This window comes from Clarias gariepinus, chromosome 22 (genome assembly GCF_024256425.1).
Source record: "Clarias gariepinus isolate MV-2021 ecotype Netherlands chromosome 22, CGAR_prim_01v2, whole genome shotgun sequence".
Taxonomy (NCBI): domain Eukaryota; kingdom Metazoa; phylum Chordata; class Actinopteri; order Siluriformes; family Clariidae; genus Clarias; species Clarias gariepinus.
In genome coordinates this window covers 7,296,272-7,321,804 of record NC_071121.1, presented here as the reverse complement: position 1 = coordinate 7,321,804, position 25,533 = coordinate 7,296,272, and the positions used below count along the sequence as shown (strand labels likewise).

General features: G+C 38.8%; 1 protein-coding gene across 1 annotated transcript in view; it reads right to left on the bottom strand.

Moving 5' to 3' along the window:
- dip2ba (disco-interacting protein 2 homolog Ba) overlaps positions 1–25,533 on the bottom strand; it is a 74,802-nt gene that overhangs the window by 9,390 nt on the left and 39,879 nt on the right. Inside the window, exons 2-24 of the mRNA XM_053481819.1 lie at positions 20,708–20,779; positions 17,385–17,531; positions 15,777–15,902; positions 15,191–15,412; positions 12,675–12,812; positions 11,592–11,711; positions 11,044–11,241; positions 10,867–10,958; positions 10,667–10,777; positions 9,969–10,092; positions 9,785–9,894; positions 8,564–8,666; positions 7,283–7,347; positions 7,067–7,160; positions 6,666–6,785; positions 6,466–6,580; positions 6,232–6,371; positions 5,500–5,636; positions 5,304–5,384; positions 5,018–5,145; positions 4,816–4,930; positions 4,494–4,695; positions 4,204–4,316 (exon numbers count right to left, since the gene is read on the bottom strand). Of these exons, the coding sequence (XP_053337794.1) occupies positions 4,204–4,316; positions 4,494–4,695; positions 4,816–4,930; positions 5,018–5,145; positions 5,304–5,384; positions 5,500–5,636; positions 6,232–6,371; positions 6,466–6,580; positions 6,666–6,785; positions 7,067–7,160; positions 7,283–7,347; positions 8,564–8,666; positions 9,785–9,894; positions 9,969–10,092; positions 10,667–10,777; positions 10,867–10,958; positions 11,044–11,241; positions 11,592–11,711; positions 12,675–12,812; positions 15,191–15,412; positions 15,777–15,902; positions 17,385–17,531; positions 20,708–20,779 (2,873 nt within the window). The remainder of the gene's footprint in view (positions 1–4,203; positions 4,317–4,493; positions 4,696–4,815; positions 4,931–5,017; positions 5,146–5,303; positions 5,385–5,499; positions 5,637–6,231; positions 6,372–6,465; positions 6,581–6,665; positions 6,786–7,066; positions 7,161–7,282; positions 7,348–8,563; positions 8,667–9,784; positions 9,895–9,968; positions 10,093–10,666; positions 10,778–10,866; positions 10,959–11,043; positions 11,242–11,591; positions 11,712–12,674; positions 12,813–15,190; positions 15,413–15,776; positions 15,903–17,384; positions 17,532–20,707; positions 20,780–25,533) is intronic.

The window sequence follows — 25,533 nt, the reverse complement described above, 5'->3', positions numbered from 1 at the left end:
TTTTAACATTTGCGATAACGATATAATTGACGATATGATTGACACGAGACAAAATACTTTACAATTCCAAAACTTTATTAGTGCAAAAAAAAAACCCCATCAACTTATTTTCTATTAACTAGCAGCTGCTTGTATGTGCATTAAAGCTATATAAAATTTTAACAGTGCAAATGCAAATTCCTTGCTGACAATTTAACCAAAAGGCATTTCCAGTGGAAATGGGCTGACATATCCTGAGCATAACCATGTATAATATACACAAAACTTAAAAAGAGTTGCTTTGCAACATAAAACTGCAGTGTGGTAAATAAATAGGTCAAATAATAAAACTCAAAACTCTTGAGTAAAAACAAAACAAGCAACCCCAAAAATGGATAAATTATGCTACGGCTCACGTGAATGTTTTTCACGTACTTTAACAGCTTTGTTGTACTCAAACAAGTGCTTCTGCTTTAAATTATAAAAAAGGTTTGTGGTGTTTCCTCCCTTCTCCACGACGACCCGCTTGCATGTTATGTTCTACAAAAAATTGTGCTTTGTTGGGTATCTGACGGGCGAAAACCAAACCAGTTCCACACTACTGAAGTTGCACCATTTTTACAAACCATTTCTGGTTCATCTGGTTAATAGATAATATTAATTGAGTATTATGGATTAATTTGCAAATATTATATATTTTTATTAAATAAATCACTATTTCTTCAATAGCTTTTTGGTCATGTCACCTGGTGACCCCAAACTAGTACCAATATAATCTCATTAGAGCCCCACACAAGGTACACCTGATTTTATCCCAAGATATGTCTTCATTCATTTTTATTTTATTTTCTATTTTTAAAAAAAGCTATTTCTTCAATAGCTTCTAGGTCATATGACCTGGGGACCCCAAACTGGTACCAAAATAATCAGATCTGAGACCCCCAAAAGGTACACCTCAATTAGGTACAGAAATGTCCTCAATTATTTTAATTTAATTTTTTATAAAAAAATAAATAAATAAACGCTGTTTCTTCAAGCTACAGATGCGTTGAAATTAATGAGATCCCTCTTTTTCAACCCAGACATTCTGTAAATGCCACGACGACCCGCTTGCTTGTTATGTTCTACAAAAAATTGTGCTTTGTTGGGTATCTGACGGGCGAAAACCAAACCAGTTCCACAGTACTGAAGTTGCACCATTTTTACAAACCAATTCTGGTTCATCAACGATCCGCTTTCGCCCTTCTCATTCTCCGCCGCCGCCATGCTTTTTCCCCCATAAAAATGTATGAAAACAAAGGCACTGCGCATGTGCGTTTTACCCCTATTCAATCGCGATATTTCATTTTCTTATTATTGCCTAACATTGTACTGGTATTACCGTGAAAGGTATAATATGGCCCAGCCCTAATCTTGATGGTATATTTGAAAATGCTGATTTGGACCCAGATGACACTGTTCAGTTCAAGCAGTGGAATCATGAAAGCCATGGCAAAATTTCTGACATGTCTTTGTGTCTGATTTTATTATGAGACTTTGTGAAAAATGTGACTCCTGCACAGCTCATCACTATACAGCCAAGGCCCAAGCTGTTTATTTAAAAGAACTCCAAGAGAAACAGTCTTTGACTAGATATGCATTACAGAAGAATTTAAGGTTACTTTTACTTTGAAAGGAGCAGATTTTATGAGTATGCATTAAGTATTCTACAGATATTGCAGTACATTTCTGTATGGCAAATCATAAAATGTTGCAAAACCTGGACAATTCATTTTTTTAAAGATTTCTATAAAACAAGGCATAACACACCCCTGGTTTTTATTTATTTTCAAGATAAGGTGATGTGAAGTAACCCCTATTTTTTTGAGTGACATATATACATGCAGACCTTGGGTTCTGGGGGGTCGAAAAGGGGTACCCCCAAAAAATGGTTTTTCAGAAAAATATCTCCATAACCACAAGATATAGCCAAATTCTGATTGCAGAATCTGAATCTACATGACAAATTACATAAATATACCCAGTTTCATCTCCATATGACATACAGCAAGTGAGTTATCTAGAAAAAGAGGATTTCAAAAAGGGGCGTGGCACGTCTCGAAGCGCGTCGAGGCCAAAAATCAAGATGGCTGCCATTTTTTAACGAGCGGGAGTTGGGACAAAAAAATTGGGGGTTTTTATTTTCATGCCAATACCAACAATTGGTGAAAAAAATCAGCAAAATCTGTGATCATGTGGTGGAACTCACTGGTTGATTTGAGATGGAATCACCCTGTAGATTTTCTCAACCTATTCTTTCCCCCATAAAAAAAAAACAAAAAAAAAAACTTAAATATTAAATTAACTTCAATCTAATAAATGACTAATAAATAAACCAGTAGCTGCACAAATAAAAAAATTATCCACGTCTTAGTGTTCATGGAAGCTGTTACATTATGGGCTGCTAATGGGTCTGCGAGCTTAGTTAAGTATCTGATTATTAGCTGCCCCGTCTAAATCTAATGACACGAGCAGATGGCGGTGGCAACTGCACACAGCGTGTGAAGCATGTGTGTGGTTTCATTAGTGGAAGTGCGAACACAAGCAGATATCACAACACTGATTATTAGAAAGAGTTATTGCTAGGAAAGCTTTCGCTCTGAATGAAAGGTTTATTTCTGCCGTGATAAAACTACGATCCTTGTTGTTGTGTTATGGCTGGTGGTAAAGGAGAGACATAACCTAGGCCAAAACACAAACACACAAACAGATATACAGAGTATATACATATACACACACACACACACACACACACACACACACAGTTTAGGGCTGCTAGCAGTCAGGCTTACCATCTTCATGGGCCATGTACAGAGCTAGAGGCCCACGTAAACAGAAAGTAGAAAATAAAGAGAGCAGCCGTCATGCTCCTTGAACCTGGTTTCATCACATGCTGTTTGGTGTCGCTTTTACTTTTTTGTTCGAAATTTGCATTGAAAACAAAAATTAGAAAAGAACACTATGTATTTTTATACACTGTGGGAGAATATCATCATTTACATTAAGCCACTCCATCATCAGTCTCTTATTTCTCAAGTCAAAAATGCAGCTTGTGAAATTACAGAGAAATAGCAAAGTCATATACACAACACTTAACATAAACCTGTGATTATTATATTAGCTAGAACAACTGTCAGAGCTGATGTAACAGAAATTAATCAACTCTCATTGATCTAAACAATTGAAATTTTTAACAACGTAGTATGCACTCACTGTGGTGCGGGAAATATTATATAATATCTCTCTGCATGTTTGTATAGACCCAAAAATATTATTGCTAAAAATCACTACAGTTTTAAAATTATGGCTTGCTGTGACTCCGACAGGCTCTGATATTATTAGCTACAGGATAAAGATGAAGCAGCTGAATTAAAAACTAAGGTGACAAAAAGTGGTGCTATTTCTTATGGTAAGGCCACAAATAATTCAATATAAATAAATTAAATTCAAAAATGGTCAATGTCGAAGAAGGAGTTTTACAGAATAAAAAAGGAAATTTTACACGAAAAAGTTAAGGAATATCTGAAGAAATATGCATGAATCATAATTATCACATTGTCTCTGATGAGGAAGCTTTGAGAGGAACCAGACTCAACAGGGAAGTCATCTTCATTTGGGTGATATCGGATTGCAGGGATTGACCCAATGTCAAACTGTGTGTTAGGCTTGACTAAATAAATGAGTTTCCAGCCTACACTTAAACACTAATTGTACTGAACATTAATTAGGTGGTTATTCCATAACTGGGGTTTTGTAAAAAACTGCTCTAGTTTACATAATACGATGTACTGACAAGCGGCCTGCATCAAAGTTATAAAACACTAGCAGTTCACCCTGGTTCAGTGGCATGAGACTACTTAGTGCTTTATAGTACTATTAATATGTCTCTCAAAATTTTTAAGACAATTCATAGACCATGCCAGAAAGCTACAGATCACTACACGTCAACCCGACCTGGTAAGCCATTGTGCGACTACACACAGCTTATCAGCATTTGTACATTTGTAGTGATCTGCGGCTAAATTTACGAAAGTAATAACCGGGATTAAGCTTCTTTTTGTGCAATGCTAAAATAAACTTTTTAATTAAATCAGTCAGCTGTTTAATATTTTTCAGCAAGGATTTATCCTGGTACTCAGCGATGTCAGAAACAGCTGTGGCCCGAGTCTGATGTATTCTACTCACCTTGCGGGACATGTCCTGATCATCAATGATGCCCAAGTCCCTGCCTGTTGCCTGGGCAATCCTCTTCCCTGCCACCAAGTTTCCTACCATGATAGAGGCAGGACCTACTCCCACTGTAACAAAAAAATAAATTAATTAAGTGATGCATTGTACACAATAATCCGTTCAACAATATAAGGATAAATTAAAATGTATACACATTAATTCATGCCAATTTACCAAATTATATTTGGGAACGTCCTTTATTTTTGTACAGTAATTTGGGTATCATGAAAGCTTTAAACAAGTACCTGGTTGTTTCTGCCTGGGTTTAGGTAGGTTGGTCACGCAAGTATGAGGGCACATAAGAATGTTGCAAGGGTGCAGTGAGCCCTCCACAAAGCAGTGTTTCGTCTGGGACACGTGGATGCCACCCAGAGGCGTCTTGGGTAAAGTGTTGGCTGGGACTAAAGCTAAACAGTACAAGCCCACTTGATGGATAGTGTCTATAGCCTGAAATAAAAAGCCATATAATCATCATGGGAATGCATTTTAAATTTGAGCATACATTTTTAACATATATTTATTACTCTGGAGAAAAAAAAAAAAAGAAAAAAAAGAGCAAATGGAGACCTGTAAGACTCGACTCATCCACTGAAAGCTGTCCTCCTCGTTGGCGTCGGGCCTCTGCTCGGCCACGATCACGATCCTCTCGTCATAGAACACTGTGACTGAGAACACTGCAATCCTGTAGAATACAGGAACACACATCTTTTAGAACACTCATAAATTTGCACTGCGTTTCAGGACAGTGTGGCACAGCTGAAGCACTCACCTCCCTCTGTAGACTGTTTTTACCGGCTCTACAGCCAGCGCTGTGGCCACTAGGTCATCCGCGTTATGCCTGCGTCCACTGACCATGAGGAGTCCTTCGGTTCTTCCCACAACAAACACCAGACTGCCCTGAGGGAGGAAAAAAATATATATGTATATATTGATTTTTATTTTAGATTATATATATACACATACATACATGATAAAAATACTCAATTAAAACATGACATGAACAAAAACCAAAAATAAGGTGGTTTTAAACCAGAACAGAGTTAGTGATGTCTTACCGGACCCACAAAACCCAAGAGTCCTGTACGGGTGAAGGGTGTCTCGCCTATAGGAGTTCCACCTGAGTTTACAGGAATCACCTAAATAGAGCAAAATAAATAAGGAAATCACCACAGTTTAACAACATTGCATAAAATTTCAAACATAACTCTTGTAAGTTCTTGTATGATACGTCGAAGATTTAGTGTCCCGTACCTCAAAGGTGTTTTTGGTGACTCCTGGTAAGCCGTAGTACATGGTGCCGCCAGCACGAGAGTTTAGCACAATCTCGCCGATCTCGTCCGTTTTACACAGCATGGGAGGACCCTCTGGCTTGACTATACACATCAGAGCTAAAATACAAAGAGGAAAGATTTAAAGATTAAAACCTCTTGATTTCTGTGCCGTTAAATGTGTTTTCAAAGTTCACTCTACATTTTGCATTATGCAGAAATTGCTGCTCTATAATTATACAGAAAAAAATATGCACAACTATTATTATTACTCTAGCACTTTTGATTATTTGTACATACTCCAAAGCTGGATTTAAAACTCCACAGCCATTAATTTTTAACAATGTCTATTCAAGATTATTTTCTTGTACCAATGGATGTCCAAGGGCAATCGAATGAATGTTTATGCAAAACAGACGATTCTGTAGAAAGCACTCTTTCTATCTTTCCCCAAAGCAATTTTTTTCTTCAGAAAAAATTATGGTCCATATTCGTGTTTATTTTATTTGAAAAAAAATCTTTAAGGGGGTAGTGGTGGAGAATTTGTGTTTATGGAAAACAAGCAAAGATTAGACAAAACATTTGGGAAAGTATAAGAAACATTCATTCTTTTCTATGCTCAAGTGTATTTCTCTTTACTTGTAAACCTCTTTAGATAAATGCGTAATCGTTTAAATGTAGAAAACAGAAGTACTCTTGTAGCGTGTATCCTTACCTCCGGGCATCACATGGCCGACGTCCTGCACAGTCAGAGCAGAGTTCTTGTCCTCTGTGTTGACACGGATCACTCCGTGACTCAGTCCTCCCATAGACAGGACGGCTCTGGCAGGGAGAGGGGCACCAGGGACACCGGGCCTAAACACGCGCACACACACACAAGCAGCTCTCAGAGACTGTTATGTAAATCATTGGGACAACGTCAGGTACAAATGTTGACCTCTGCACATACCTGCGTATAGCTACAGTCAGGGCCTCAGGAGAAGAGGCACAGGGACAAATCACCTCAGGCTTCAGGCCGTGAGTCTGGAACACGTTCAGGAAGGCATCACAGGATGACACAGACCCTTAAACATGTACACACACATGTAAGTAAATAAGGTTGAGAAGTGTGCTTGATGGTATGATGATAAAGTTTATTAGCTTCCTCACAGGGATTAGCACCATCAGCTACAATAAGCATGCGCAGGGAGGACAGGCTGATGTCCTTTTGGTCTCGATGAGCCATCATAGCCCAGTGCAGATCCCGGCACTTCACGAGTGCTACGCGTGCTGCGTGCAAACACAAACATTTTAGTCAAATCTATGAACTTTGTTCAAAAAAAAAACTGTGAATGTGAAAATGCAACTGATTTGAAAAACTTATACAGGACTAAATAAAAAAAAAAATAGCTGCTTTTTTATTTGAGGTACTTATGATACAACTAAATTTAAATATTTATGCAAGGGACTTAGGTGTCTAGTTGTGAAAGATTTTACTCTCAAATGTATTTCCCCCCCCCCAAAAAAACAAACATTTAAGACAAAAGTCAGGGTATAGACACTTTTCAAACCTTTGCTGACGTGAACTCGCTGCACCCAGGATAGTGGACATGCCTTCATAACAGCATAGGGCACACTGATGGTGTGAATCCTGTTCATCACACTCTGGGAAAAAAGAAAAAAAAAAAAACATGGTTAGGGGTCTAAAAGCAGCTCCCACACAGCTTTTAGAATATCTGTATCACACTGCCAATGTTTAACAGTGAAGCAAACATCAGCAAACTTACAGCCAGGACCCCATGCCACAGCCCCATGTCTTTCTTAAAGTCCAGGACATTGACCAGTGTCTCACCTGAAACCATGCACAAATAGGAAATCAGAATAAGTCAGTGTGTATATCAAGTTGGTTTAGCTAAAACACAAATACAGCAGTCTTAGTGGTAAAGTAAGTGTTATTCTGCACAACAGTTCTTGGAACCTTTTGAAGAACCGCAGGTGTCATAAGGGTTTTGCAGGGCAACATGTCAGTTGTGCCACGCTCCTGTTGTACAGATAGTCCCTGATTTAATATGAATATACAATATAAAGCATACCAATTCACTTGCCTAAATGTATGTCCCCTTTCCCCACACTGCCATCATTGGGCCAAAAACCATAAACGACCCAAGGAAATGAAGTGGAGCTGTTTTCCACTGTATTGGAGTGTGAACTCTGTCTTGTTTAGGACAGCTGTACAGAACATTTTCTATCATCCAGTCCTGAACTGATTCATTAAAACTGGTGAGGCCGACTCATGATAAAATTGTAAATATTGGTATCTGGTGTACTGCAGTGTCCATTTTTTGTATAATACATGTAAGCTACATCTGTGATTCAACCAGAAGTAGAACAGTGGACATTTATAACTCGAATCTTCATAGGTCAGGGACTTTTTTTGGTGTAAAAATCAAAGGCATCATAAGAAACGCTGTCATGTCAGTTGTGCCGCTTTGCTTGTTATAAATCACATTCAAGTAACTGCTTATGACCTAAACACAGCTTTTAAAGAACGACATAAGAGCGAGTTCACTATGTGAAGCTTTCTTTAGCCATCAGTACGTAATCTCTAGCAAATCCACAGAAGGAATTTAAAAGGTTCCTAGAAATTCTTTTTCTATCTAAAGCAAATGGATCCTGTAGTAGGAAATGTGCTTCGCCTGCACACAGGCATCATGAAATGTTAACTGAGCTCAAGAACACACAGCTTTCTGCTCTCAATTATTTAACACTTCCCTATTGCCCTGGTCTGCTGACTGTGCTCGGTATTTAACGGTCTCCATTGAAATCACTGATTACAGACACAATTTGTAATTAATGTTGCTGTATAAAGCTGTTGGATGTGGAGAGAGTTTGTGTGATGTAAACAGCGCAGTCCTCCTCTAACCATGTCATTAATGTTTCATAGCTCCGGATCAGAGTTGATGGATTAGAGAGTGTGTGGTGCGAGTGGGGTGGGGGGGTGGGGGTTTACTTCTCAGCTTGGTGTCGGTGATAATCTAGTGATAATACGGTGCTGCGGTCTGACTCACCTTCACAGTAATTACAGGCCTGAGTGAGAGCCTGGCAGTGCGTCAGCATGGAGATTTTCGAAACAGCCACCCCCATCACCGTGCCTTCCTTACTGGCCTTGTACTAAAAAAAAAAAAAACAATAGAAAAAAACCATTACTACATTAGCACGATGAACAAGGATCTCGTACAAGATGCATTAGTTCATAAACATATTTTTTATTGCACATTTACAGTTGAAGGCTATAATTTTTTTTGATGTATTTAAATTAGTTAAGATTTTGCAGTGAACAACTTAATGAATTATTCAGCTTATGGAATTTTTTTGCCCTGTTAAGATTTATATACACATGAAATAAAACAAACATTTTTTTTTTATTAAAAAAGGTAAATACAATGCAGATGTAAAAGTTATATTTAATTTTAAAATGTGTAAAACTTATGGCATTCGCACAAAATGTTAAATCCTAATCCACACAAACTGGAAGTGCACCAAATCTACGCAACTAATTTACTAATAATTAATATGTAATAGGCATTCGTCAGATTTCACACCAGTATTGGATTTCGGTTGTGACCATATTTCAAACTGTTGTCTTTTATTTAAAAAATGTTTAAAAAATAAAAAAAATGGTGCTACATCGGGTCTCGTCTTTGGAGAACCTGGCACTGTTTTCTTGCGTCTCTTTTTTTTCAACTCTGTGTTTCTTCCTCAAACACTATAACGATTGCTAAGAATCGTTTTATCTAAACCAGTGATTCCCAAGTGTGAGATACTGCAGGTGAGCCCTGAGATGTCTTATTTATAACAAACAAATAAAAAGTTTTTACTTTTTAGTTTTGTAATTAGGTTTAAAAGTCTAATAAATATTTCTAATTAAGAATTTACATTTAAAAAGTAACCAGAACTTATAAAACAAAACAATGAGTTTTTAACTATAGCATATCTTTTATTTATCTCATCATGTGTGTTGATCATGAGTTGTGCTTAAGGGTACGGATAAAGTCTGGATATGTTTCTACCTTGTCAATTTTGGGCTGAACTAAACAAATTTTGTAATCATCATTTAATTATTCAGCTATTACAATGATTATATTTTTTGCGATTCTTCAAGGTAAAATATAAGTTGAATACATCTTTTAACGAACAACGTCAATCTTGATCCACAAATGTGGATTTTTGCATTGGAAAATGTACCATTCTGAAAATTTGCACGGTATTTGTCAGTGATGGCTCCTCACCTCGATGTAAGCTGTGTCAGTGTTAGCAGTGGGGATGTGTGGCTGCCAGTCTTTAGACGGTTTGGTAAGATACTTGGTGTCTGTGACGACCCATCTGAGCCGAGGCCATCCTGTGAAAACGCATAACATCAGTAAACTCATCTCATCTCTGAAAGGGAACACCAAACTGAGAGGCTGCAGATACCTTTAAACTGGAGTATTTCTCCACTGGGGGATTTGGGTAGACCTTTAAGACACACTTCACTGGTGAGAGCCAGACCGATACCACAGCTGCCCAATAAAAAGCCAACTTGCAGGTTTCCTGCATCCTGTACAATGAGTATGAGAAAGAAAACATATTAGTTAGTAAAACATATAAGGTTTCTCAAGGAGTGGTGCGTGTGTCCCAAGTGACCGCCTTTAGGGGCGCACAGTAAAGCATTGTAATACTGGAAATTCATTTATGGAAGGGGTGTGTCAACCAGGTAAGGATGTAGAAAAGCTAACTGAGCTAAAATGTTTGAGAACTGCTGTAATATTCGTATGTCATTAATGGAAATTCTACAAGATGAGAAGAAAATGGTGCTTTTCTTAAAAAGAAACTGCTAAGCATTTCTTGACTTTCATTTTCTTGCTTAGATCTGAATCTTAATAGACGTTTATGCCGAATAGAAATGTACTAATCCTAAAATGTTAAAACTTGGTGTTTTAAGTAGCCACTGTTGTGCCCTTAAGCATTGCCCTTTACCCCATCTGAATCTGACCCCAGCTTTCTACCCAGGATATGTAGAAACAATTTCACTGTAATGTATATCTGACAAATAAAAGCTTATTTCTTCTAAGACTTCTATCAGGAAGTTCTAAGAAAAAAACTAATTCCCTTCCCTTTAAATCCTTCCCTACCTTCTGGGACAGTGGCACCTCTATTGGAACAGGAATGACTTCAGCCAGCAGACAACCGTAGAAAGCCACCCAGAACATACCAGGATCACTGTTGGGGTAGACCAGGGCCACCTAGTGGACACACAAGACATTAATTTCTCATTACAGACGTCATGAGCAGAGTAGTTATAAGTGTCCGGATCTTCTTGCCCTTCTCTTACCCGGTCTCCAGGTTTGAGCACAGGCTCGTTCTTGGTGCCCAGTTTGTTTAAAAGGGTGTATGCCAGTTTAAGACTACGGCTCCACAGTTTACCTGCAGGACAACAAAAGAGCAGGATTAAGTTTTCAGTGAACAAAAAAACTGCTGATAAACACACAAACAATCCTGTGCTACTTACCATAGGTGAGAGTGTAGAGGGGTTTGCCGGTGATGTCCAGCGCTGTGAGAGCCGGGCTCTTGGCTTGGGTAGCACCCCATCTGGCGAGCGCTGCCTGCAGTGCCGGGGGCCAGTTACTCACTACGCCCAGGGGCTCGCTTTTCACTGGGATCATCTGACGACCCTCAGGACGTGGGGTGTTAGGATCTGGACGAGGGACTAGAAGACGGATTAAAAAGTTAAATGCCACAAATTCAGACTTTATTTGCAAACATTTCCATAAGCCACAAAATCTTGGTGTAAAAATGGTAATCTTATGCACAAAGTCCATGAAGGCATGGATCGCCAAGATTAATATGGAATAAACTGGGTGGAAACGCTTTAAGTAAGCCTTTCCTTCACTACAAGTGGAGGTTTTTATAGGAGCAAAAGTGGTACGAGTCTATGTTACCAATCTTAATTCTATAATCATGTGTCCAAAATCATACTTTTGGGCATATAGCGATAGTGACAGCATACCACTATATATGTTGGAATTGATTTGACTGTTTTGCAATTTTTATTTCTACCTTCCACAATTTGCTCGCCATCATCCATGAAGAATTCGCTAAGTGGAGGACGCTTGGGCCTTTTTAGTGTGTTAAGGAGCTGCTGGATCTTGGTTGAGACTCTGCTGTGCACTGGAACGCCTACACACACACACAAAAACAATCAGCTCTGTGTATTCTCAACCGGATGATACTAGCTACAGTAGATAATAATTAGCACATGCATGTTAGAGGAAACAAATTTACAGATCACACCATACATGTCACAATTTTAACGACAACATGAGCAAAAACACTATCACACACAATACAAACAAACAAGGAGGGAGAAAGATATTAAACACGAAAGCAAAAAAGACAGGGGTCACTGCACTTAACAGCGGTCTTTCACTTGCCACGGTACCTTTTCCTATATTCAGAAAAGCAACCCCATGATGGATGAAAAAAGAGCAAAATTAGGGTTAAATATTGGATTTACATCAATGTGCACAGTAGTAGTAGCATCAAAATTCTTTAAATGAATTAAATAATAAAACCAAATCTGTTTTTTTCTTAAGCGGACTGAGAACTTAAAGGTGAGCGCACAAGTACTGTACCTCTGAATGAAATTTGTGAAAGCATGTCCCTTGGACAGAAATCCCTAAATAAATGTTTCAAGTATTTTAAAACTTCAAACATTCTGTTCATTATTTTAACCCTGAAATTCTCAGCTTTTTACTTAAATTCCATTTGTAATCTCTCTCGAGTTGTTCTGAGCTGACGAAAAACAATATCCACAATGATCTCTCTCTTTGGGATTTGAGCATTTAGACAGTTCCATATGCTCTGAGTGAACCTTAAGCCCCAGCTGCTTTCTCTTCTCTCTTGCACTGATCTAATCTATTATTTTAACAATCCTAGTTGTTGTTTTGTCTTCCATCATACAACTATAATGTATTATTGTTATTGGTATTAAACTACTACAAGATGTAAATACTTACATGAATAAAACACTCTACACTCGATGACCCGATAAATATTTATGCAAACAGAATACAAACGTTAGTGCGTGTTTTTGCACAGTACAGCATGTGCCCGAGTGAACAGGAGTAATAATGCACTCACCGTCTGCAGTGTCCATCATGCTGGAGCGGTTGCTGCCTCGACTTACACCCTTCACTACAGGACTGGAACCCACTTCCCCTCGTGAGTTTCTGTCCTGTGGCGCTGTGGACGTCACGTCAGGAGGAACGCTGCTGCTCTCTGCGTCGGAACAAAACAAGTGCGTATAAGAACAGTGTATGAGCTACAAAGGCCGAGATTTGTTCTTAATCACTTGTAAGTCACCAGCGTAATGGCTAGGCATTAGCTATGAAATGGTACGATGTGCTTTCAATTGTGATGTAATCAACTATGACCCGCTAAAAGCTGAGCTCATGGCCAACTGTCACAGTTTATATGATTTGCTATGTCTTGTCACGACGACTGTGATGATTTCTAACTGTTTCTTACAACCACAGAAGATACAAACCTGCTACCTTCCAAACTAAACGCCACCAAGTGCAGTGCTTCATCTAGTAAAGAATACTACTAAGTAACCAAGTGTAACAGGGTGAGATTTAGTCATATTGGCGGATTTGCTTGTCCTCCTATACAAGATGTAAAACTCCTGTAAAGAGACGGCTCAAAACCTTCTACGTCAAAACTAAACAACTCCCGATTAGGGTTGGGTACCGGAAACCGGTGCAAATACGGCAAATACACCGGTACCTAGTACCTATATGTACCGGACCGAAACAGAACGCAAATTTCATTGCCACTTAAATGCCTAAACTGTCGATTGAATGACGCAATTGTAATAAGCATCAGAATTATCAACACACATAACTGCTAGTAAAAATTTAAATACTGCATTGATGGGATGTCAGAAATGATCGGAAAAATCAATTATTTCCTTAATTAGAAAATTATCATCAAAGCTTCGAAAAGCTTTGATAATACAAATCCAAAACATTGTTGCAGTAATGTTACTGTCCATTTTATTTTTGTAGATTAAAAGTTTATTACATTAGATAAAAAAATTAAAAGCGGAAATCATCAGGAAATGAGACCATCCGAGATGCGCGTGAATGCAGCAACTAACGTTACACTTGCTCTGACGGCAACAGGTGGTCTACCGCTATCTTAGCTCGCTAAATTAAACAACTTTCGTTAAAATGCCTAAAACTAAACGGTTGAAAGTGTGGCTATATTTTAGAAAGGACGACATGCAGCAAATGTTTTACAGCAGTTGCGTGTAAAGGGACAAACACGTCAAATCTAATGAAACATTTGAGGGCACACAGAATAAACTTAAAATCAGAGGTAGGCACCGTGTTTGACAGCTTGCAGACAACAGCTGGCACTATTGGTGTGGATGACCCTAGCCCCAGTCATACCAACCGTAGCAAAAAGGAGTCCACAGATTACGATAAGGACTGCAGCCTTGCCGCAGGTTAGTAGTAGGCTGATGTAATGTTAATTGCAAAATGCAAATCTTGCATTCATGCTAACAAATGGTCAAAAATAAAATATTTAAAATACTAATAAAAATAAAATACTAATGTAACATGCATTCTGTTTATAATTATGGCTTTCCAGCTAGTACTATTAGTACTACAACAGTGACCCCATTTACCATTGCAAAGAAGGCTAATTAATTAATTTGTTAAATAAAAATGTATTCTTGAGTATTCACCATCATTTTTGTGGCTTTTGTAAAGTGTCGGTTCAGGGACCGTTTTGGCACCGGTACCATTTTAAAAGTATCGGAAAAAGTATCGGAAAAAAAACAACCCTACACTTGATATGATTTTGGCCACTATGATTACATACCATTACAAAGAGGTATGAACCACCCTGTGAGATCTACAAACCACCTACAGCTACCATTGCTACGATCCACCTTTTAATGAACTTATGAACTGCTTTGATGTTATCTGTAGCGATTCAGTGATGTATCATGATTCTTCTGTGTGACAATTGATGTGTGCCACACAGATTCCAAAATTGATCTTTTTTAAAAAAAATACATTTAATTAATATATGTTTGCATTTGAGTTGAGAAGTGTGTTTTGGGCTGTTAAAAAAAAATAAGACATTATAAATATTACAGATATGTTTAAAGAGAACAATGGCAGTAAAAAACTAAGCATGAGCCTGTGCTGGTTAAGCATTCTGCATTCCTATTAATGTTGGAGATTAATTTCCCTATGATTCAGGTTGCAGTGCAGTAAAAAATAAAATAAAATAAAAATGTTTACAGCATCGGAGGCGCTTATTTCCACAGCATATGAACCATCCTGAAGATAAGTCCCTTAGAACACATTAACGCTGCTTATAAAACACCAACATGGACTTAATGATGTGAAACCAAATGCTGCCTGACAATTTCCCTTTGCCGGTTTTTATTGTGTGTAATACATCCTGTTTCTCTAATAAGCTTCTTTAATGCCTGAAATAAAGCAGAAGAATCTGGCCTGTAAATATACTGAAGCCAAACTTCGAATCTAGAAGCAGACTGCTTGACTTGCTGTTGTTTTGAACTCCTAAAACCGGTCAGCAGTGTGTCATTATAAAGTACGTTGACGGTGGTGGCGTACCTATGCGGGTGTGTGCGAGCACGTCTGCCAGTGCGTTCTGGATGTGGTTCTTGCTGCCTTCTCCATGAGACAAGGTAGACGAGGCAGAGGACGAAGTGGACGATCCCTGGATTGAGCGGTTGATCCAGAACTCGGAATTCTGCAGACTCTGAGCGAGAACCGCACTCACTGCGGCCTGTCGTCTGCGCAGAGACCCTTCGTCCTCAGATGCAGACGACGTGTCTGCACACAGACACACGTACAAGATTATCACAAAGATATTCACTGTGTCTCCACACAAAAAAAGTGGCAAAGATTTGATGAGATTCTTTCTCAAATGAAAAACAGCAGGACTGTAAGTGAGTCATTAACTGCGGAGGGTTCGAAGTGTCTGCAGCACACATGGCCGTGAACGTGTGCAGAAGCAATTAACATTGTTCACTAAATGATTCCACATGTTATTTATTAAACTCAATCTTTTTATAAAACATGCTTCTCTGCTCCAGGCACAATCAGACCTCGTATTGCCGCGTCCCCTCGGTCCTGGTCACTGAGCTGTAGACAGAAGGGGCAGCAGAAGGCAAGTGGGCGCGAGCTCGCTACTCACCAGGAGGGGTGCAGTTCTCCACGGTGGCGTGGACGAAGGCTGATCGACGCTTAGTAGGCATGGGCAGTGCCATCTTTTGCTCTTTATGCTTGGCCAGAGCCGCCTGTACGGCTTCCGTGTGGATATCTGACATGGGGACAGAAGAGACATAGTACAAAAGAGCCATTACAATAACACATTCACTTTTTCATAATCACTAGTTGGCGCTACGGGAAAATGGCAGTGTGAGACGGTATAATAGATCCGAACTCATTATTATACTAGAATTTAGATCCACTGATAGTATTATTATGTGTCTGAGAGTTTAAGATAAAGCACTATAGAGTGCATCGTCTTAAACAGTTATATCTAATACACACATTGTGATGAAAAATAAAAAAAAGTCTCAAAGAGACGGTTAAGTTAAGAATCTCTCATTCTATTGGCTTATCTTGCAAAAAGAAAAAAGGTCCTTGGGGAGGAAAAAAGGGCAATAGAAATATAACCAGATTATTTAAGATTATTAAAATGTTAAAAAAAGATGAAATAGTCATAATATTGGTAAATCATGTATAAAATATTGGATAATTTTTATTATTATATTCAAGTTATTTCCATTTGTAACAATGCCAGGAGATTTGACCACGAACCAATTTTGATGTGATTGTAATTGATGCATTCGTTTTTCTGTCTTTATAGTTCACTGACAACATTTTTACTGTAAACATGCTCAACCATTTTTTTTTCTAATAAAAAGATCTCCTCCATGTTTCTTCCATGTCACAGGCTGGGCGGGGCTTGAGTCATGTGACTACACAACATACACGCAAGGCAGTATGTTGTTTAAGAGAAATGTACATTAAACACATGGTAACGAGGAAAGAATAAAAAAAAAAAAAAAAAAAAATATATATATATATATATATATATATATATATACACACACACACACACACACACACACAGTATATATAGACACTGTGTATATGTACATATATATATATCCTAATTATTATTTTTTTTTTCCACAAAAACAATAAAAAAAAACAAAATTACTTCGATTTGAGCTTCTAAATGTCAGTTTTGATTTATTTTTGATCAATTGCCCGGCTCTAATTTCTAAAAGGTGTAATTTTTTTATTTTAAATTAAACATGCCATCTGCTATTACAAAAGCAATATTTTAAGTTCAGCAGTACATTACAATTACAAAGACTGTCATGAGGTTTCTGCTTAAAATGTGTTTAAAAAGAAGAAGAAGAGAGGTAACGCTGAAGGTTTAAGTAGGATTAGTAAAGAGTTTAGTTTTCAGAAGAAAATGTATTAATGTGCGAATGTTGTCTCGATTCACAGTGAAGTGATGCGACATATGAGAAGGAGAGGCATGGGATGTGGTAGAACGGGTAGTGTTACGATTAATCTGTAGCTAGCTTTGTAATTTGTTCTGATATTCATGTGAAACCAGTGAAACCATGGCAACCAAGAATTTAAGCGAAACTCTGACAAAGCATGTACGATGCAATGCACGACTTCAGGGATTAAATCGGTCATATAATCACTGTCGTTAAGAACTAAGTGCATATTAGCAATGGTGAAGCCCAAGACTAACGTGAGCGTGAACTGGAGATACCTGATCTGTAACGGTCATCGCGTGTCCCGCCGCTGCGATGTGAGCGGTGTTGCCGTGGAGGGGCCGAGGGTCCTGCGTCCGGACTGGGAGACGAGTCGACACCGGGGCCTGGAGCCAAGTGGATACTCTTTAGTCCTGGATCTAGATCTACAAACATTACAACACACACAATCAGAGCACGGGTCTATACACGAAATGAAAGGGACGCAATTACAGCTTTTACCTTCACAGAGACATGCACAGCGTGAAAACACACAGATTAGGTGCGGTGTGTGAAACAGCCAGGGGTGAAGCTTCAAAGGCTTCAAATGGCAGCTTCGAAAGCATAACATTTAAAGATTCCACTTTAATAGATCATTTTTTTTAAAGTGTTTTTGAACTGTATTAATAAGAGTATGTTCCAAAAAAATTTTTTTGGTTTAATCTATGTTAGGAAGCTGGGGACAAATAAATCGACAACACTTTCTCCATGAGTGAGTCAGAGTTTCTGGGATGACGCAACGACAGGAAACTGCCCTGGCTCTGCAAGTTCATCTCTTTCATTTCCTCCTTTGTTTCCTGTTCGAGTCATATGATGAGATAAATCCCTATGTTCAGCTACACAAAGGAAAAGAGGTTGAGAAATATTGGTTTAGATCATTTAAATTGCAGGCTTTTAAAAACCGATCGCTCTCTTCTGCAGGCTATTTTAATTACAGATCTCACACAGAGGTAATAAGTGCTTATGAAAACAAGGTTTTTGCCATGACAAACTGAGCTATTGTGGCGAAGAACATGTCTCTGCTTGCCTCGATCATGCAGTCTCAACGTCGACCACTAGATGGCATTAGGGAGTTGAATATAAATATATTCCACTCAATAAAATCTTTTTAGCCTGGAGGAACGTTGCACTTTAACAAAACATATTTCTGGGGTTGTAAACATATCAATAAGATTTCTTTAAATCCTTAAACAATCTTCACAATTTCAGTGCATAAAAAAAACTGGCAAAGCTTGCTATAATAAATTTGACAGGTTTATTTATACATTTATTTATTTTTTACACACATTGTAAGGAGGAACGTTCTAATAACCCTGTCGGCCTAAAATATATATTTTTTAAAAAGAGATGTCGGATTAGCAAAGTCTTTTTCTTTAACTTGTATTACTTTTGTGTGTACTGCTAAAATGACACATTCGCCAAGTGTAACATTCTCTAATCTCATCAATTCTATCTATAATTTCAAGTTTGTTTGTTTTTATAAAAAAAACAACAACAACAAAATGAAAATAAAAACATTATTATGCTTATTTCCAGGCAAATGTTCCTAAAATTGCAAGCACAAAAATGTTTTGGAGGATAACTTCTTTCAAGAACTAAATCCAAAAAACTAGCAAAATTATTTGGCAATAGGAACAAGACATTTTTCACATTCATTTTTTTAATAACATCTGGCTAGAGATAAGCATAATAATCTTGTGTTTTGATGTAGTCTTGTTTTAAGAAATTACAGATAGGATTTTGGCTAGATTCGAGAATATTTCACTTGCTAAGACATTATTTTATTGCGATGTGGGACGACTGCCAAAAAACGTCTACAACGGCCTGAGCGATAGCGTTCTGCCTGTCATTACTACAACACACTCATTTCATCAGTCTAATCTGGCCTCATAAGGATATTTGGGATTTTGTCACTACTACTACTACTTTATTGTAATCCTTCACATCCGAAAACCATGGGGGAGAGCTCTGGCACTGCAGGATTATCCAGCGCGATGCAATTAATCGGATTTAAATTACAATTTTGGCTTCCAACAATTATGAAAAAAGACAAAAATGTGATGAACTGATTAACGTGCTGCATTTCTTTTTTTGCAACAATGTTCTTTTTTTTGGTTAGAAATCCATTACATTCATTTACTTCAATGTCAGTGCGCTTTCGTCTATTACCTCAACCCTCAGCTCGAGCTTGGTTAATTTAAAGTTCAATAAATGTGTGAATGAGTTATGTTAAATAATCATGATCCAAGTACTGACTGAAACAATCATGATAATTTTAGCCAAGCAACTTTGGGATCTACATTCACACTATGATGTAGAATTTATTTGAATTTTTCATTTTACTTTTAGAAAAGAAAAATACATAATTTCGACATAATCTTTTCCTTACACTTTGTCCATCTGTCAATAAGCTTTCGTATTCCCCAATTACAAAATGTTTTAGGCTGAGCTGAAAGCCACAAATGCACCCTGTCTTTACTTCTTCATCAGAAGTAAATTTTTTCTTAGAGCTCATCATAGAGCTGCTTTCAGAGGACTGAAGGACGGAGATGGGGACTATAGGGAGGATGCTTTAACACCTGAAAATTAAGTGCATGCAGAGAGTATGAGTTTTGAACTTTTTCTCGGTCGGTGATTGAGGATGTTTCTCACTCCAGACTGCCGTTTACTCTCAGGCTCGTAGTGATGAATCCGTGTCTCTTGACCAGTAATGATTCTTTTTAAGAAACTTTCACCTTCCTAACAGTAGAGTATTGGTCCAAACTTTGTTTACAGATCTCCAAACACTTCTGTTCTCTTCTATGCTCTTCCGTGAGTTATTTCGGTAACCCCCCAGACCACAAAAATAAAAAATAATAATCACCACACGATGTTCGTCTTTTGTTTAAATCACAAGTGAGACGTCCATGTTTTGCTCGCACCTCAGTTACAAACGGACCAATGTAACACGTTCAAACCTGCACGGCAGTGACTTGGGAGACTGTAGCCTTGAACAGAAGGGACTGATAAGACGGTGCGGCCTTCTATTACAGAAGTACGGATAGTTTTTGACTTGCTTATATGTAGGACAACAAAAACGGGGCGAGGGTTAGATGGCTTGAATCAGCATTGTGATTTGCATAGCAGCTCAAGGAAACGCATATTAAAAGTGATTTGGATGATAAAATATGAATTAAATAAATTTCTTACAAGGTAAAATAATCTACAGATTAATAAAGATATAAAGATGATGATTTAAAAGTAAATGAACTAAATAAATTAAAAAGATAAATAATAATACTAAACTAACAAACTTCAGAACAATATTGTGACTCTGGGCTCATGGTGAAGCACACAAAGACCACGATAAAGTTAACTGGACTATTGCTTTAAACCAGTGATACTGGTTTGGTGATACTATATATATATATATATATATATATAAGGTCACGCAGTGAAGCATGCTGAAATGAATTAATAATTAATGATAAATAAAAAAAATACAAAAACAGATTCAGGGAGAGAGAGCGAGAAAGAGCAAGAGAGCAGGTGAGAAAGAGTGAGAGAGAGCGAGAGTTCTTACTCTGGGTACGTGGTATGTACGGGGCCAGCAGTTTGGCTCTTTTCTTCTCGTAGCCCTTCTGTGTGATGTCACCTGTGAAGAGAGAAAGAGAAGAGAGTGAGCAGAGGAGGAGAATCACATTACACGGCATTCATGAAATTGAGGGTCAGGGAGAAATGTGCTCATGATGAGGAGAGTCTCACACACACACACACACACACACACACACACACAGTGCAATATCTGCACTGTCAACTATCAGGTTCAGACCCCGTGCCCGTGATTACACCATCAGAGACTGAGCTGCGTCATTATGTCATTTATGTCCTAAAGTCTTACTGCAGTGTTCACCTTCTACTCTGCTCTTACACACCATATAAGCTACGTCCTTCATGTCAACCTCTGTGTGCACGTGCGTGCGTGCATGGCCACTGGATTTTATTAAACCAAGAGCCATAAGTCCCTCAGCCCTCCACCACACACACATACATGCACAGATCACAAGAACATAATTATGGGTTCTTGCAGTGTTAATGCTCAGAAACTACAACCCAAATGCAGAATGGCAGCACCATTACACACACACACACAGGCCTTCAATTTTAACAGACACTTACTCTCAAATACAATTTCCACACTTTAACACAGACACTCACTCTCTCAGAAAAAAAAAAAAAAAAAAAACACTCTTGTACAACCTCTCTCTCTCAACACAAAACCTGGATCAGTGTTCCAAATGCGGCTGCCATTTCCCAGGCTAAAGTCCACTGTTCTTATTCCCCAAAGCACACAAACTCTAGCACACACACTTCAACCACAGCCGAGGGAACTCGCACTAACGTCTCACACTAACGGAAAACAAACCACAGGACCCACCACCCCTCTCTCGACCTCACACACCCTTCTCGTCTCACACACGTGTACATAAACACACAAGGTACAACAATAATAACAGACTACAGTGTGAAAATAATAAGAGGCCTGCAGAGTGTCTTAGTCTCACACACACACACACCTCCTCTCCCATACATACTCCTGCCTGTGGGAAACGACTAACCGCAGGACTAGATAAGCCGCGGAGGAAGCGCTCGGTCCCTGTCCTGCTCCAAAGCGAGAGATAAGAGAAACCCGATCCGCCATGTTTGTTTTGGGCGATGACTCCCCAGAACAAAAAGGCCAAGCGGGGCCTCGACATGAACTCGACCGAACAAAAGAAATGAACAGCAGAGCTGAAGAAGAGCCAAGGGCTCTGTGGAGCCGTGAAGGAGATTTATTTCGGGAGAGGAAAAAAAGAAAGAAAAGGAGACAAAGGGAAACTCTCTTTCTCCCTCAGCATTGAGCTGATGTTCACGCCTGCTTAGCCTGAGAATGTGGAGGAGAAATACTGCAGCTAGCTCCTGCCATGGTAGCGCTTTTCTGATCTCACACACATACTTGCTTATACACACAGTTGCACATAATCTCCCACTCCGCTCCTTTTACACACAGCTAATAAAGTTTAACTGGCGTGAGCATCAACAATGAACTGCCTCGACTCTCTCAAGTAACACAAACGCGTTAATGGGCTAACTAGCTACTGAACACTCGAAGTGTGCTTGCCTAACACACACACTGCTCAGTATTCAGTGTATGTCCAGGTGTACTTATTTATTAGAGTCTACATTTTAAATCATTAATTAATAAATTTTTTGTAGTTAAATATGCAGTCTGTGATGTCAATTATTTCCGTTATGTAATTCTTACGTTAGTGATACTTTTGTGAGCCGATTCATGCATCACACTGATTCCAAACATTAAATTGTTTTTTTAATTTACAGTCGAACCTTGGATTACAAGCATAAATAATTTCAGAAGTTGGTTTATATTTCCAAAACTCGTAAACCAAATCAAAATTTCCAATAAGAAACAATAGAGACTTAAATTATTCGTTCCACAGCCCAAAAAAATAAATATATAAAAATAATTAACACAAAAGGTAAAATAAAAATAAAACAAATTAATCTGCGCTTCACCTTTGAATAAAAGTAGAAATAAATCCCAACAGATAAGTGTTTGTTTGTGCGCGCAGGCGCTGTGTGTCTGTCTGTCAAGCTAAAGTAAGAAGCCCCTCCGCCTCTCCCCCTTTTTGTCTTACACAGTGACCCTTCCTCCACTCTTTTCATACAGACACGCACACAATGGAAAAAAATTTATCTGAAAAATAAACAAGAAATCTCTTTAATGACACTTGATTGAGCGACACACTAACGGAATCACTGCTGTATAGTAAAAATAAAACAAATTAACCTGCACTTTACCTTTGAAAAAAAATCGCGACAGAGCAGTGTTTCTGTGTAGAGCAGAGAGAAAGAGTGAGTGTGTGTGTGTGTCTTTACTGCCTTCACTGTGTGTGTGTGTGAAGGCGAAAGTAGGAGGGGTCTGTGTGTGTGGCATGGTGTCCAATGACGCGCGTGCACACAGAATAAAGAGCAGGCTGATACAGTGTGAGAAAATGGATCTTTAACCTTTCTAATGAGACTTGCTTTTGTTTTACACGCGTGCTGTACAGACCTGCATACAGACACAAAACAAAATGTGTTTTACGCGCACACATACACGTGGTCACAGTGTTCTAGTAAACAGTAAACGCATGCACGGATGTTGATTATATCAGTGAGAGACATGCACTAAGAACCAGCAGGGGAGACTATTACCCACAATTCCGCAGCGCAAAAGGGGAAAAAAACATTGGCTCATTTGTAAACACGTGATACATGATACTTGGTACTCGCAAACAAAGACTTGTTTGTTTTACAAGTCAAAATTTATTAAAAGTCTTTGCTCGTCTTGTGGAAAACTCGCAAACCGAGGTTTCACTGTATTATGCTTGCATTTAAGGTGGAAAATGGTGCACTTCCTCTATAAACCCTGTAGGTGGCGTGCTCATAACAGTGTTTCCAGTGGTAGGGGAAAAAAATTAAATAAAATTACAAATTCAGTTATGAATCACAATTCTTTTGTGAGCTGATTGATGCTTGTATCGCCACATTGACTTCAAAGTTGTGCGTTTATTTTTAATTTTTTTACATTTATAATAGAGACGCATCAGTAATTGATTTTTATTTTCTTTTTTTTTACGTTTGATCAGCCTCAGGTGTAACTGATTTTGTGCACGAGCTGTTAAGTGGTACAACATTGGTACAACATATTTTTATGGCATTACATTAAGACTGTTGTGAGCCCCGGGTAAAGTGACATCATCGCATCAGAACGCTCCTGGTGATTCCCATGCCTTCTGATTAGAAACGCTAAATATAAACACGGCTCCTTTTATGAACTCTTCTGGGATGCTGCAAGCTAAATGATGGACAGGCGAGCGGTAACACCCCTTCGTCCTGATTGGTCGGATTTTTGTGGCCTTTTAAACCCAGAGGTGTACGACAACAACGGCAACAAAACATCAGGTTTACTGACTGCTGCTTTAATGGGACTCGGGTTCAAACAACGTGGAGGGAGAATAACACACCTTAAAAAACCCGAATACACTAACATACATTTAAAGCCCTCACGAATCATACACACTCGTCACTCAAATACAAAAACACACTCCAAACACACACTCAAACATATCTATACCAGACCACAGATACACAAAAACCACAAGCATACACTCACTCACTTAAAAAATAAACACACTCAGACATACAAAACCCCAAAAAACAAAAAGCAAAAAAAAAAACCTTTAAAACTTCACTTCAACACACACACACAGTCTTGCAGATTTTAATACACTCCAACACACACTTCAAGATACACACACACTCAAACAGACCCTCAAATGCACAAAAAAACAAAACACACCCAAAATAAAAACACACACGCAAAGGCAAAACGACCTCCACATACGCAGTCCACCACGCACACACACTCCAACACATTCCATCTCACACACACACACTAAGTGACAAAAACACAGACACAGAAGGGGTTGAGTGAAGACTGTGTGTGTGGCGTCTTGTGTGTGAGTCAGTGCTACAGGGGGACTGATGTAATGCAAGGGAGTAGGATCAGTCAGTCCCACACACACACACACACTCTTGCAGAGAGGAGAGCCTGTGTTTAAACAACGACAACAACAACAAGAATTCAAAGCACACACACACACACACTGGCAGCGCTCCATCAGTACTGAGGCACCTTTGTGTCCCAGATCTCTCTCTCGCTCGCTCGCTCTACACACACACACACACACACACACGCACACGCACACACACACACACACACACACAGTCTCTCACACTTCCTCTAAGCCTGCAGCTGAGCACCTGTCTGACACTGTGCAGGAGGATTATGGGAGTGACCGTGGATTCCTGGGGTTTGTATTATTTATCATTACTTAATGTAAAGCACTATTAGTGTGTGTGTGTGTGTGTATAAGAGTTAGCCTACAGGATATGACTGTTCCCCCACCCTGCACCGCCTGCCAAAATCAGCCCCAGTGTATTCATGAGGAGGAATGTGCTGATTGGACGACGGCCGGGGCCAACTGGCCAGCAAACACACACACACACACACAGAGAGAGAGAGAGAGAGAGAGAGGACTGGCCAAATCAGAGAGCTAACTCAGACATTTGTGTGTGTGTGAGTGAGCACTTTATTTGTCATTGTGTTTTATGTCACTATGTTTGACCCTATCCATCTCTCACCTACACAAACATGACACATGCCTTGACACACATTGTGTGTATGTGTCTGGCGTGTGTGAAAGAGACTTACTAGACTGTCACTAGGTGTTTCATGTCACTTTGTTTGAGCCTATCCATCTCTCACACACACACACACACAGCTCAGTAGCGAAGGAAACGATA